Source organism: Peromyscus maniculatus, chromosome 12, assembly GCF_049852395.1.
Source record: "Peromyscus maniculatus bairdii isolate BWxNUB_F1_BW_parent chromosome 12, HU_Pman_BW_mat_3.1, whole genome shotgun sequence".
Lineage (NCBI taxonomy): Eukaryota > Metazoa > Chordata > Mammalia > Rodentia > Cricetidae > Peromyscus > Peromyscus maniculatus.
Window position 1 is genome coordinate 26036652 of NC_134863.1, and position 15300 is coordinate 26051951.

Below are 15300 nucleotides of genomic sequence, written 5' to 3' on the forward strand. Positions count from 1 at the left end.
CTTTAAGACATGTTTTCTACCAATAATAAATTGCTTATAAAGAAATGTATTTGAGCTCGGCAATGGTGGTGCACACCTTTAATCCCAGCATGTGGGAGGCAGAAATAGACAGATCTCTGAGTTCTGAGTTCAAGACCAGCCTGGTCTACAGAGTGAGTTCCGGGACAGCCAGGGCTACACAGAGAAACCCTGTCTTGAAAGACCAAAAAAGAAAGGGTGGGTGGGGGGAAGAAATGCATCTGAAGCGGCACGGTGTACTCTATGTCTAAATACAACTTTCTTCTTACAGACGGAGCCTGTGCAGGGACTTGATGGCTGTGCCTCTTTGCTGCGGGACATTTTGAAGAATGAAGATCCAGGTTCTACTTTTTAAAATTTGTTGCTGATCACCTTTTATCAATGAACTAGTTCTTTTTAATGTTCATAGAAGTTTGTTTTTTTATTAACAGGTGCAGAAATAGTATATTCGGACAATAGATGCAATGCCAGACCTTTAGAAGGCAAAAACTTCAGAGCTAAAAAGAAAGGACCTGTAAAGCATACTTCTTCAGTGGTCCGAAAAGAAATATGTAAGCATTTCCCCATATTTACTTAAAGGGTGTGTGTGTGTGTGTGTGTGTGTGTGTGTGTGTGTGTATCCATCTGTGTCCCATGCATGGCAGGGGTCAATGCCAGGCATCTTCCTCTGTTGCTCCCCACTATTTGTTGGACAAGGCCTCTTTTCTGAACCTGAAGCTTACCAGTTCTGCAGGGTGGTTGGCCAGCAAGCTAGGGATCTGTCTGTCTTTGCCTTTCCAGCACTGAAGAGTGCAGGTGTGTACCACTGTGCTGAACTTTTCACATGAGTGCTGGGGATTTGAACTCAGGTCCTCATTCCTGGGCAGCAAGCACTTTTCTGACTGGGATTTACTGACTGGGATTTTGATCAGTTATCAAGACGTTGCAGTTGTCTTTGATTTTTATTTTATTTGGTTTAGGTGTATGTTGTGCTGCTTTTTCTGTACTCTGCTTCTCATCACCAGCTGGCACTTTCTTCAAAAAGCAGGATATGGGGTTCTTTTCTGGGTTTGCAGTATAAAAATTTCAGACTGAATGACATGAGGAAGTCTATAGAGTCAGCTTTATTTATCCTGCCATTGTTTGGTTAGTTGGCTGCTTGGATTTTCTAGATAGCATCTCACTGTGTAGCCCTTGGCTGGCCTAAACTCATAGAGATCTGCCTGCCTCTTCCTCCCCAGTATGAGATTAAAGGTGTGCACCGCTCTGCCTGCCATATCCCTTGTTTTCATAGCTCATCACAAGCTGGTTGTATTTTGGGTGTATACTTACATATACTAATTATTTTAAAATTAACTGTGTGCATATAGTTTAAGTTAGTTAAAGAATAAACTTGTCGAACTGTGCAGTTAGAATATATGGCAAAAACACCTGTCAATGATTGACACTGAATGTATCCAAAGACATGGTATTTTATACTTTCATAGTTAACCTTGCTGAAAATTAAGTGTAAGTGATTCAGGAAATATTTTAAAGCAAGTAAGTTTTGAGAATATTGTCTTTTAAAGACCTATAGCACAAGGCAGTCCAAAATAGAATTGAAACAGTCTACACTATGAAGATGGGCCAAAAATGTCAGTCAGTACATAAGTGCACGCTTATATTTAACACAAGGGATGAAGTTTAAAAATAATCTAACGCAGTCTCCCTAGATGTTAAGAGATCAAGATGTAAGCAAAAAAGCCTAGAAAATGGAGGTGGAAAGACTGAACACTGCCGTTCCATATGATCATTAGTTAAGAGAGTGAAGGCCAGAAAAACAGCTTCCTTCAATCTTTCCATTTTGGAGACCTATCACCTTGTATTATGTTTGCCTGCACTGATCAAAAGGGTGGGCACTAGCCTACATGTGCCTACTGATCCCTTGAAATTGACTAGTGCAACCAATGGGCTGAGTGTGTGTGTGTGTGTGTGTGTGTGTGTGTGTGTGTGTGTGTGTGGCTGTGTACCCATGTGCATGCACATGGTATCTGTCTTTCCTTATTCACTTCCTACCTTTATTTTGGAGGCATTTTCTCTCACTGAGCCTGAAGCTTGTGGATTTGACTAAGCTGGCTATCAGTGAACTTCTGGATCCCTCTGTCCCTGCCTCTCCAGGGCTTGGGTTAAGGACTGTGCTGTCAGCCCTTGCCAGGTTCTGGGAATCCAGACTCAGGTTCTTGTGTTTGAACAGCAGGCACTTTACTGACTAGGAGCTATCTTTCCAACCCCTAGGCTGAAATTTTAATAAATTTGAAAACTGATAAAGATCCAATTATAAAACTAAGAATTTTGGAATTATTTGTGTGTATAAAACTACTCTTTGAACTATAAATTATATTCAGTCTGAATAGAGATGAAATATTTCTGTTTAGCATTGGTTTAAGGTGTACTTTGTGTAAAATATATGCTGGGTTTTGAAGACTTAATACAAAAAGTGTTTTTGTTCTGGGCATTACACACTGAGATATTAGTATTCTTGCTACATTTACTTATTTGTTTTTGTGGTGTTGGGGATCAAACCCAGGGCCTTTTACATGCTAGACAAGACTATACTATTTAGCTGCAGCCCCAACTCTGGCTACATTTAAGTAAAACATGAAAAGTAAATCATACTTTTAACTTTTTAGTGTGACTACTTAAAATTTTAAATTGCATATATTGCTTACATCATGTTTCTGTTGGACAGTATCAGCCTTAACTAGGTCAGTACCATATAGCCAGTTGTGTTTTTAGAAATAATATTTAGTTTTTATTTTGTAACTAAAGTTTTGTTAGAAACTACTGTTCATATGTTTTCCATGGCTGCTTTTGTGCTTCAGTGGTGGGTGGCATTGAGTAGTTGCAACCGAGACCACTTAGCTCAGTAAGCCTTTAGTGTTGACTCTGGCCTTTTAAGAAAGCAGCTTGTTTGGAGTTTGTTCATTTGTGTTGGATGGTGACATCTGCTGGCAGAGACAGAGCATTATGTGTAGTTCTGCTAAAGAAGAGACTGCAGAAAGCAGGGGAAGGAGAGCTAATGACTGGAGAACTTGGGCCTGTGGACATGAAATCAGAATTCCTCAGGGTAGGCAGTTCTTAAGGAACCAAAGAATGTCTAAAAAGAGAGGCCTAGGGCTCAAAAGGAGAGGACAAGGCTGTGTGCTCCGTGGTTGTGGACTATGATCTCCTATGTTCCATCTTAGACTTCAAAATTAAAATACTTTTGAGGACATTTTTCTATTTTATTCATTATAAAATTGTATTTTCAATAAAAATTCATACTTTATAGGAAATTATTAGCTAGTTTTGTTGTAACTCATCTTGTAGAGAAGATTCATTGCCCTGGATTTTAATCATTTCAGAGGGATCATGTTTGGAAGTACATTTTTAGATAGCAAGATTTATTAATATGGAATATTTATTTATTTATTTATTTTGGTTTTTCGAGACAGGGTTTCTCTGCATAGCTTTGCGCCTTTCCTGGAGCTCACTTGGTAGCCCAGGCTGGCCTCGAACTCACAGAGATCCACCTGGCTCTGCCTCCGAGTGCTGGGATTAAAGACGTGCGCTGCTGCCGCCGCCGCCGCCGCCGCCGCCGCCGCCGCCGCCGCCGCCGCCGCCGCCGCCGCCGCCGCCGCCGCCGCCGCCGCCGCCGCCGCCGCCGCCGCCGCCGCCGCCGCCGCCGCCGCCGCCACCACCACCACCACCACCACCCGGCAATGAAATATTTATTTATCTAGCCAGTTTGAAACTGTTTGGCGATACAACATGTTGAGTTTTTAACTTTGTACCACATATTTTTCTAAGAGAGTGACAAATGTTATTTACAGCTCAAGAATCTTGAGGTTGATAATTTTATTTGCATTTTACTTTTTGTATTTAATAACAATGAAATTACATTAAAGCAGAAGAAGACAAGTACAGTATTATTGATTCACTTTAACTGAGAGGGCTCCTTCAGATAAGGAGTTCCCAGGCAGAGTCAGGTTTGTATAGTGTGTGACCAGTGTTGGGTTGAATGAAAGAATGTCAGGAAAATTAGGGAGTCAGTAGGGAACCTCGATGTGAGATGGTGATTGGCAGCTCTTCCGCCCTCAGAATTACAGAACACACCAACCTTTCCTGGAAGTTTCCATCTAGTGAGGAAACATTAGGGAGGTGGAGGAGACTAATGATTATCCTCCCCCGCACGTGAAAGAGAACTGGGTTCTCAGCTCCTGTGTGCATGTGCGCATGACAGAGGCTGGTGTCAGATGTCATCATTCCTCAGCTTACTCATTTATTTGGTAACACTGGGCTTCACGCACGCAGCACAGATATCCTCCACTACTTCCATCTTCCTTGTTGAGACAGTCTTTTTTTTTTTAACCACTAAACAACAGTTTATTCATTCCACTAGAGAAGGAGGTAAACTTCAGATTACAAAACCAATGTAAATATAACTTTGAAGAATTAGAATATCTTCAAGAAACTAGTCACAGCTTAACTGAAGTGCATGCAAACATGGGTTGATGTCTACTGAGGAAGGAATTTCCTTTCTTGGTGAGCTGATACTATTTCTTCTTCGTAGCTCTTTTCCCTTCTCCTTTCCTTGGTTTCCCCTTTCCACAGAGCTTCTTTAGACGTCTTTGCTCATCCATAAAATCCTGATGCTCATCTCTGTAAAGGCCAAGGAAATGGAGTGTGCCCATGAGCGCAAAATACATGTTATGATTTGGATAACATAAGTCTCTTTCTTTTTGGCCAAGGGCTGTTCACTGAACATATTCACCACTGAACATATTCCTGGACTTTGAATCAGTAGGTCTGGCCACTTCACCAAAGATCCGGACACTCCAACGAGACATACGCAATGCATATTCTGAAAGTGAAGCCATGTCTTAAGCAATGAGGAACAAGATTCCCTGTTTCTGACAGTGACTGGCTCGCTGAGACAGTCTTTTCACTGAACCTAGAGCTTGCTCTTGTGGCTAGGCCGACCAGCTGATCAGGGAGCTCAGGGATCCTCTGTCTCTTCCTCCCTCTGCTCTGGGATTACAGACGCCTGTAGCTATGCCTGGCTTTTTAAGGGACTGCTTGAGTAGCCAGCACTTTACCCATTGAGCTGTCTCCCCAGCTCTCGGGTTCTGTCTTAGAATCTGTCAGGTTTCTAGAGTGTGGTCCTAAGAGTTCACATTCACCTTCTAGTAGGGTTTCCCAAAAATGAAGCCTTGGTTTCTCCGTACCCCTAGGAATGCCTGCCAGAATTTAAAGATTCATTTTCATGGTCATGTCTAAACATCAAATTTCTCACATAGTTAAACAGCATAGTGTGATTGTTTAATTATTGAAGGGACTCTCCAAATCCATCAGTCAATTGTTCTGCTTCCCTCATTAGATTTCTCTAGTCTTCTTGGGTGTGGTCCTATCAGACCCCATTTGATGTAGGACTTTCCCATAGTCACTTCAGTAGGACAGTGTCTGCGAGCCTTGTGCTCCTGAGATTTGGATTAGAGCAAATTAGAGTTCTTTTCCTCTTCATAGAAATTATCTTTGTCTCCTGTGGGTCTTACATCACATCTTCCTCCATGCAACTGTCTTTTCTACCAATACATATATTCGTCACAAGAAAACTGGTTTGGAAGGCTTGCTGCTATAATAGTCTCCTGCATAGCAGGCAACAGACAGAGTTTAGGCTTCTTCCCAGGAAAGATGGGGAGAGTGCCCGTAAAAGCTGCACCTGCCTTCTGCAGTGCTTGGGTCTCGTAGGTGACTGTCTATACAGATGCACTATGGGATGTCTGAATTCATTTTTGTAAGGACTCTGTCTTATCACCCATGCTTCCTGCAGACGAAACATTATGTCAGGCCTCAATGACTCGCAGACAGCCCTAAACCCATCCTACTCTGAAGAAGCTGTATTCTTTTCATCATTTTTTAGACTTTTTTTTTTTTTTTGAGACAGGGTTTCTCTGTGTAGTTTTGTGCCTTTTCTGGAACTCACTCTGTAGACCAGGTGGGCCTCGAATTCACAGATATCCACCCGCCTCTGCCTCCTGAGTGCTGGGATTAAAAGATGTGCACCACCATCACCCGGCTAGACCATTCTTTTAATAAAAAGGGGGAGGTAGAGAAAGGTTAGGCAAATCCTTAAGGTTACTCAGCTAGTAAGTGAACATTCTAGTATATGTCCTTTAGTAGTCATAAAGGCTCATGTGTGGAGGTGGAGTGGTGTCATAGCTTGTATGTGTCCTTTGGAGGTGCCACCCCACGTTATTTTTCAGTCTGTTTTGTAACCTGATAACTTAGGATCTACCATACCTTCTCATTTTTATTAATGCTATTTAGCAAACATTTGGGGAGGGGGGACTTGTTAGACAGGGAAATAGAATCTAGATTTTTCAATACTAGTTATACAACAGTGCCGTATCAAAAACTATAGGAAACAGCCCTGCCTAGAGAAGCTGGAGCTTAGAGGGCGACGATAATGAAAAAAGAAGTAACGTAGGCCAATATGTGTATGGTGTATGTGATTTAAGTAAGCTGTATTCTCAGGGATATGGTGAACAGGCACTCTGGGATGTGTTCTCAGGGATGGTGAGCAGTCACTAGACTTACGATTGGTTTAGAAAAAGCCTCGTGGAAGAGGAACACTTAGGTGAGCCTTGGTGAGGGGATTGCCTTGGAAGGCCTAGCTCATTGTTACAGGAAGGTGAGCAAGGCTTCCTAGGTTCTACGCTGGCCTAGTGTGATGAAGCATTCGAGTTGAGCGTAATGGAAAGAGAGTTGGAAAAGTAGGGGCTGGTCAGAGTGTGGGAAACATTAAATACTAAATAAAGATTGTTTCTTCATGCTTTTTCATTGTCCACTGTTTGTACTGGTTGTCCTTTTTTTTTTTTTTTTTTTACTATGAAAACATAAATGGTTACAAAGTGTTCTGCCTTTCCTATTCTGTTTTCCCCTGGGAAGAACTGGACAAGGGACTGGGTTAAAGAGACTTATTGAACTTCAGTGATAATATTGTACCTGTAACAGGTATAACTAAAGGGGGATTTTCCAAGTAGCATTTAATAGAGAACTTAAGAAATAGGTACAGGTGAATTTTGACCAGGAAAACTTAATTTATTAGTTACTTTCAAAAGAATTTGGGATGACTTTCTTCAGGGAGTTACAGTAAAATCATTTTGTTAAGCATAACATCAGTTGGACTACATCCGAGAGTCTTTTTTTTTTTCTTTCTTTTTCCTCGCCCCTAAGATATTAGGGGTAAAAGTTGTTGAAGACTCATATTTAAGAACTTACTTCCTTTTTCCACATTAGTATCTTCAGAAAACAAGAAATGGCTATCTACTGAAGCTTCTACTGGAAGTGAAAGAGACCCATCAGATACAGCACAGCATTGGTCATTACAAGATCATTATAGAATGTACTCACCGATAATATACCAAGCCCTCTGTGAGCATGTGCAGACTCAAATGTCACTGATGAATACCTTGGCTTCAAAAAATGGCCCCAATGGAATGTCTACTGCATGTCATACAGTGTCTGGTTCAGGTTAGTATAGATACTTGAATACTGAGTGTAAGCTGTGATTAAATTACTTTGTTATTATATAAGCACTGTAAGATGTGAATGATACATACACTTTTTTTTTTTTTTCCGTCTTGTAGAATCTCAGGCAACACCACTTTCTGGTTATGGCTGTTGTACTTCCACGTCAGCCTGGTCTCCTCAGCAGCCGTCCTGTCCTCTAATGGTTCACTCTGTGCGTATAGCTTGCATACTAAACAAGTAATAGCTTGCTTATAAAAACTGTCATCTTAACAATGGAATACTGAATCAATCAATCAATGGAATTACTGATCCAATGTACAAGGATGTAAAACCAATTTTATAAATGTTTTTGTATTAGAAAAGTTTTACCTATTAAGAACAGTAGGTATTAGTAAGAAGCAGTCATGAGAAGAAAGAAATCAGGCGTTCCCACCACCCAAGCACAGCCCTGATGAAGTGTGTTTTCACTCATTTAACTCTGTGTATTTTATTTTGTTTGTTCAGCGATTTCTCTTTTTAAAGTAAGAACCATACTTTCATACAGCTAAATGCTACTTTTTTCATTTAATACATTATTAGTATGATTCTTCCTTTCTTTCTTTCTTTCTTTTTATTTATTTATTTATTTTTTTAAGACAGGGTTTCTCTGAGTAACTGCACTGACTATCCTGGAACTTGCTTTGTAGACCAGGCTGACCTTGAACTCACAGAGATCGGCCTGCTTCTGCCTCCTAAGTGTTGGGATTAAAGGTGTGCACCACCCTGCCTGGCTGACAATTTTTCTCAACATACACCTTTTATATAGTTAAAGCTGTCTTTTGTGGGTATTTTTCTCATAAGACAAATGTCTTTAAGCTACGTTGCATAGTAAAATCACTAGTGTCTGATTTGATATTGAACTAACAGTTAGTTCTATTACTATAACATGTTCACATACATTTTATATACACACACATGCATTTTTATTGCTGTGGTACTAAAAATTGAACCTAGCACCTTACACATGCTAGACAAGCACACCACCACTGAGCTACATCCCTAGCTGAATATATGTTTTTTAAAGTTCTGTATATTTTTTTAAATAAAATATTCATTTTATTTTTATTTTTTGTGGAGATTTTGCCTGCATGTATGTCTGTGCACCACTGGAATGATGGCATTGGATCCCTCAGAACTGGAGTTAAAAAGGGTTGTGAGTACCAGACAGTGGTGGTGCACGCCTTTAATCCCAGCACTCGGAAAGCAGAGGCAGGTGGATCTCTGTGAGTTCAAGGCCAGCCTGGTCTACAGAGTGAGTTCCAGGACCGGCTCCAAAGCTACACACAAAAAAACCTGTCTCAAAAAAAAAAAAAAGGTTATGAGCAGCCATGTGGATTCCGAGAACTGAACCCGGGTTCTCTGCAAGAGTACCAAGTACTCTTAACAGATGAGCCATCTCTCCAGCCTCTTAGCTTGCTTCCTAGAATGTTTCTCAAAGTGAAAATATTGGTTTCAGTCCAAATGTAAGACTAATTTTTTGATGCCTTTAAAGCATGTATGGTATTTGTAAACAATCTATTTTCATCATGACCTTATAATGTTCCCATGTTGCAGAGTGAGCTACTTAAGCTCTGAAAAACTAGTCTTTGTTGTGCAGTGTGGGAAGTCCAACTTGCTTGTAAGCTGAAATATCACGTTTTTAACGGTAGAGAATTATTTTCTAATATTATTGATCTGTGTTTTTTAGTCTATATACTTTTGAAGGCTTTTTTTTTTTCTCTTTCTTCTTGTTTAGGAAGTTCAGACTGATGGTGATAACCATCTTGGATCACAAGATCAAACAGCCTCTGTGAACTGCCCTAATGTTCCCAGGAATTCACTTAGTGTTCATCCTGGAATTCCGTGTGGCCTTCCCCACACTGACAGAGCATCTGCTCCAGCGCCTCAGCAGCTGAATCTCGCTAATTGGATTCTGCCACAACAAAGAGCGCCTAAGGAAGCAGACCTCCTAAAGTGTTTCCAAACACACATGTCTCTGTTTCCAGCTCATGGAAGAGACGCTGTCTTGGACAGTCAGGCCCACCAGAGCCCCACTCAGTTACAGCCAGCTTTCTTGGCCACTAATGAAGAAAAATGCGCCAGAGAACAAATTGGAGAGGCCACAAACGAAGGAAAGTATTTAGGCATACATGTGCAAGATGCAAAAATAGCCAAGAATGTGCAGCAGGCAGAAAATGTGAGCCAGACTGCTGAAAAAGTCAGAATTGCCAAGTGTTTGCTGGGAGAGCTCAAGGCCCTGGTCACAGAACAAGGTAGATGAGCATTTCAAACTTTTGTAACATGGTGTAATGCTGAATAGCAGTGTTGTGTTTTCTAGCTGTCATTCAAATGACAGTGATTGATAAGGAGTGTCCAGTTTCTTTCATAGAATTCTATCTTGACCCAGTAAGGAAAAGAGTTCTGTCTGTTGTCTTTTTAGGGCTTTTGTTTGTTTCCTGAGACAGAGTCTTATGTAGTCTAAGATGGCTTCCAACTTGCTCTGTAGCAAGGCTGATGTTGGACCCCTGTTCTTCCTCCACTGCCTGTGTGCTGGGGTCACAGGCTGCTGGGGGTCCAGGCCTTGAACCCTTCTTTCCTGTGGTCTTGACATGCATTGAAGAATATCAAGCACCTGCAAGTGTGTATTCATTCTATGTGATGTAAACAAACTGAAAAGATCCAGTACAGAAAGAACATTATAGTAGTCAAATGACTGTTTTTCTGTTTAACAAAGATGCAAATCTCCTTCCTTATTTAACAACTGTTAAATTGTTCAACAATTTCACTACTACTACTTTGTGTACTACCCATGCCACTTACTGGCCTTTTAGTTTATGGGTGTACTTTTCATCAGAGTGTTCAAATATTTGTGGAATTGAATACATTTTTATAACTTGATTATACTTGCAATATTATATTAAGTAGACACTTTGAAAGGAAGGAGGAAGGGACCAAAAAAAAAAAGGTAGATCTGATACTTACTTGCTCCTCACATCTGTTGAACACGTGTAAACAGCCACTGTCCACAGTACCAAAAGATAGAGAAGTATGCTGGGTCACATTAGTTGTACTTTATAAAGTTAAATAATGAGATCATGTCCTACAAAACCCACATTCAATATTTTACCAAATAAGTCACCTAAAATGAGCTATATTTTTCAATGCAGGATCAAAGATTGTATTACTGATGTTTATAGAGTGGTCAATTATAGAAAACTTGCGCAGCATCATGGAGTCCACCATAGATCTTTGATAAGTATCAACTAGGAGATTTGCAAATCTGTTTCCCACTTCACTTAACTGAAAAAAAAAATCACTAAATATAATAATACTGTGATTTAAGATTAATCTTTCCACTTTGGCAAAACAGTTTGGTGGTTGGTCAAAATGCAAAACATTGTTACTCTGTTACTCAACAATTCTACCCTTAGGAATATATCCTCAAACTACTGAAAATGTGCACCTATGAAACATGTACATGAAGGTTTACAGCAGTGTGTTAAAACAACTCAAATAGCTATCAAATACTGGAGAGAAATAAAATGTGGCTTATTCATACAATAGAATATTATTAAGACATAAAAATGAATGAGAAACTGACAGATTAAATGACTTTGGTGAACCTTCATAAAAAAAAAAAAAAAAAAAAGATTAATCTTTCCTTACTCAATGTAAATTCTGTAGAATTGTTCTGAGTAAGAAAATACAGAAAGCAGGATAAAGGGAAATAGAGTCTGTATACTGATATGAGTAATGAAGTTGAAATCTATAATGAGTATATATTTATCTATAAAGATTTTTAGTAATACATGATAATAATCTTGTCACTTTAGAATGCTGATTTTACTAAATTGCCTTTTGTAGAGGACTCGGAAGTTCAGCGATTGATAACAGAAGTAGAGGCATGCATATCTGGACTTTCAGCAGTGAGTGGCCACACAAATATAGAAGTTGAAATAGCCCTGGCCCTGCAGCCACTGAGAAGTGAGAACGCTCAGTTGCGAAGGTAAGACTTGCTCTCTGACTGTGTCTGTCCATAGGTGGAGGTGTTCCACAGCCACAGCACAGAAGCCAAGTGGAGTGGCTAGGACTTCAGAAGGAAGACAGGTCACAGCCTTCCAGTACGTGTGCCCTTCCTTTCTCATCTTCCAGAGGTTTCTACATTCCTCAACTTTCCATTACTTCTGCCCACTAGGATACATTTTCTCCTACCTATTTTACCCCTGATGTCACTTGTTAGCTTATACATGGGAAGATGTAGCTGCCTCATGCAGTTTCTGTGTTAATCTAAGTTGTTTTACAATAATGAACGTCTGAGTCACAGAAAAAGTGCATTGTTCCTTTCTCCAAGACCATCATGGGTCTCTGAAGGCTCTTTTTCATCCTGTCTGGGATTCCTTTTATTTTATAAAGCCACTGTCTCAGTATGTTTTTTAGGGGGTTGATGGGACAGGGAGTGTGAATATAATAATCTTAAATGTCTTGGACCAGAACATTTTGTAGTCTAAAACCTAAAACCAATCAAATGCTCCCTCCTGATACAAATGCTGGAACATGTCATCAGGGAAGAAAACCTGCTAGGGCTGAGCTGAGTGCTGATAGCCCTGCCACACTTAGACACAGGACAAAACTCACTTAAATTCCTAGATACTTTTTTCTTTTTAGCCATATTAACTTACTGGAATTACATTCTTAATTTGTTTAAGAAAGATCGAAACCAGTGAGGCAATCTTGAAATGTAGAGGAAATCATCCATATATTATCAGTTTTGTTTTAACTTTGAGTGTTTCTGTGTTTAGTGTTTAGTGGGTGACTACTAAAGCTTATAGTCCAGGATCTGTTGATATACTTTACACTGGAGTTCCTTTTCAGATGCTTCTGTAGCTCAGCATTGTGAATGCACCTTGACAGTGTTACCGTGAGGATAGATGGGACTTGCAGGGACCTACACACATTTTTCAAGAAACTTGAAGCTGTAAAGAAGGATTCCTAGTTGGAGAGTAGTTTAAATTCATGGGTCTGTAGCCTACAGAGATGACATCTAGTGTGATTTACTTGCTTAGGATCATCAGGAGATCATTTGTGGATAGAGTTGCTGCATTTAAGTGCTAATAATGCTGTAGTATTGTCATCCGTCCTGTCTGAGGGGTCCCTGTAACAGTATAAATCTTTTGAAATTAAGATCAAGAATAAGTAATATGGACTGGAGAGCAGTTACTCCTAACATTATTGAATGTTTGTCATGTGCTGGGCTATTGTTCTTCATATGTGCTGTCACTCGAGTCCTCCCAGTAGCTGTATAAATTATTACGCCATTTTCATTTGGAGACGAGGACACCAAGGCTGGGAAAGGTTATGTGACTTGCTCAAAGTTGTGTATTTATGAATTGAGGGAGTCAAGGCTTAACTCCAAGGTGATTTGGTTTTAGAGTCCCAGATCTTAGCTGTGGGCATCTACAGTAACTCCGTGAGAAAGTAGAGACTGACTTAATTAAAGGTCACTCTTTAGGTATATTTTGCACAGCAAAAGAATAATACTAATAAATGCCTGTTATTTAAAAGAGTGATATCACATAATTGGTTTCTTAGCATACCATCCCCTCGTCTGAGAATATTACCATTTTAGCATTATCACCATGGAAATGCCATTGGCTCTCACTGCCGTCCTCAGAACGTTGGAATGCTGTCGCAGTTCACTGTGAACCACTCATGAAGGAGGCCTGCTTCTTCCCTTGTCACCAGTTGGCTTTAGTTTTTCTAAGTTATCTGATATCTGTTTCTTTGGAATTGACTGTAGAGCCTTTTAGCTGTCTGTCCTTAGGGAGAAAAGACTGTATAACATTCTCTTGCCACTGTTAGTTACTTGACCTTTTAAAGGATAAAATTCCTGAGAAATGAAGAATTTTTTAGAGTTCCTTAGAATAGACTGAGGCTTCTAGTAGCGATGTGGGAATGTTATGCTATTTTGTAATCTTTATTTGGAAAGAATCATTCATAAATCTCATTATGAATAAAAACTAGAATGGGTAGGCTTATTTAGAAGTGATTTTCATTTTTTTTTCCTTTGTAGACATTTGTAAACTACATGTTTTTAACTAGAAAATCATTTCCCTCCCCCCAACCCCCACACAACTTGAAGTGTATTGCCATCTGGTGGGAAAAAGATAAACTGCTAGGTGCCCTGCTTCTAGGGTGCTTTGGGCATTTTAATGTCCAGATCACATGCGATATTTGAAACACAATTGTCTCCATTTATTCTTCCTGTTCCCAACCCACAAGGTATCTGTAATCTGTAACCATAGAGCCCCTAGTACATCCCAAAACATCCCGGATGGAGGTTCAGAGTAGAGTATTATCTCATATTAAGAACCATTAGTCTAAAGAATACCTTAATATTTATAAGATGACTTAGAATTTATGATCACTTCCTGATTGCAGACTCAAATATAAGCTCATTAGCGTTCAGACAGAGCACAGCAGTTTGAGAGCAAATGGGCAGAGTTAAGGATGCCATTAAGATGTTTGTCTTTTTTGTGTGTGTTTTTAAGACATGGTTTCTCTGGGTTGGGGATTTAGCTCAGTGGTAGAGCGCTTGCCTAGCAAGTGCAAGGCCCTGGAGTCAGTCCTCAGCTCCAGGAAAAAAAAAAAGACATGGTTTCTCTGTGTAGCCCTGGCTGTCCTGAAACTTGCTCTGCAGGTCAGGTGGGCCTCAAACTCCCAGAGAGACTTTACCTCTTGAGTGCTGGGATTAAAGGCGTGTGCTGCTACCTCCTGACTTGTTTTCTTGATAGATGGTAAAATAGTACCTCCAGATGGGATGGATCTCCTAGAGAAGAGTGCATTTGTTTGATTGTCCCCTCACACACTTTATTTTGTCGTTAGGAGAGGTGGCGGGAGAGCCAGTGGGTTAAAATTTAGGTGTACTCTGTTGTCTGGGCAAACGTAAGTCTAGAACATAAGAACAAGATCCAAGCTAGAGATACAGATTTGGGAATTTGAACATTTGTACAGAACTTTGAATATGGGTCTGTTCTTGTAGGCACTGGAGAAGATGGTAGCTAAATGCAAGTAATTTGTTTTTAGACTATAACTGATGACTTCACCAAGCAGGTATAGACCATGAGCACAGTACCAGGTGAATTGTGGGGAATTACAGCTTTACAAGGAAAGAACAAAAGAAAAGCAGCCATGAAAAACCCTAGGGAGGAGCAATAAGGGAAGTCACAAGAACGCTAAGATACAAGCCACAGGCAGAAAAGATGACAGGAGAGACTGTGTGGAACATTCAGAAGAGTGGAACAGCAAGGACAGAGGTAGGTGTAGACTTCTTAAGACAAAACCATCCCCCCACATGAAGTGACTCTCAAACAGTGTTCCGTAGTCTGTAGCTGGCTCTCTAGGAGAGAAAGAGGAAGCATACAAAAGGAAAAGAGTAAAGAGAGAAGGAAAGGGAGCTTGGTAAGGTCAGAGTAAAAGAAAAGCCTGGAGCAGCGAGAGCCCCGTTAGAAACCAACAAAACCGGGAACAGGCAGATGTGAAGTCAAGAATGTTGCAGGCCACTCAAACTTGGGTCATATGAAGACTAAATTGTTGTATTGGTTTGGAGCTTCTGGTTTTTTTCCTCCCCATTTTAGTTTCTAATTAATAGTTCAACATCTTCTAACAGTCTTATTTCTCTTTTCCAAACACTTTACATTTTGTGTCTCATCACTGTCCCCTGTTCCTTGGTGT

The 15300-nt window shown here is 40.2% G+C and overlaps 1 protein-coding gene and 1 pseudogene across 2 annotated transcripts in view; one reads left to right on the forward strand and one right to left on the reverse strand.

Annotated features, from left to right (window-relative positions):
• The window catches only part of Ccdc14 (coiled-coil domain containing 14), a 37519-nt gene that overhangs the window by 7110 nt on the left and 15109 nt on the right, over window positions 1–15300 (forward strand). For both annotated transcript variants that reach the window (XM_015993410.3, XM_006974550.4), the window contains 6 exons: window positions 290–359; window positions 450–569; window positions 7318–7551; window positions 7668–7762; window positions 9326–9842; window positions 11434–11575. In XM_015993410.3, coding sequence (XP_015848896.2) covers window positions 290–359; window positions 450–569; window positions 7318–7551; window positions 7668–7762; window positions 9326–9842; window positions 11434–11575 — 1178 coding nt within the window. The remainder of the gene's footprint in view (window positions 1–289; window positions 360–449; window positions 570–7317; window positions 7552–7667; window positions 7763–9325; window positions 9843–11433; window positions 11576–15300) is intronic.
• Window positions 4405–4895, reverse strand: LOC102919864 (small ribosomal subunit protein mS33 pseudogene; annotated as a pseudogene).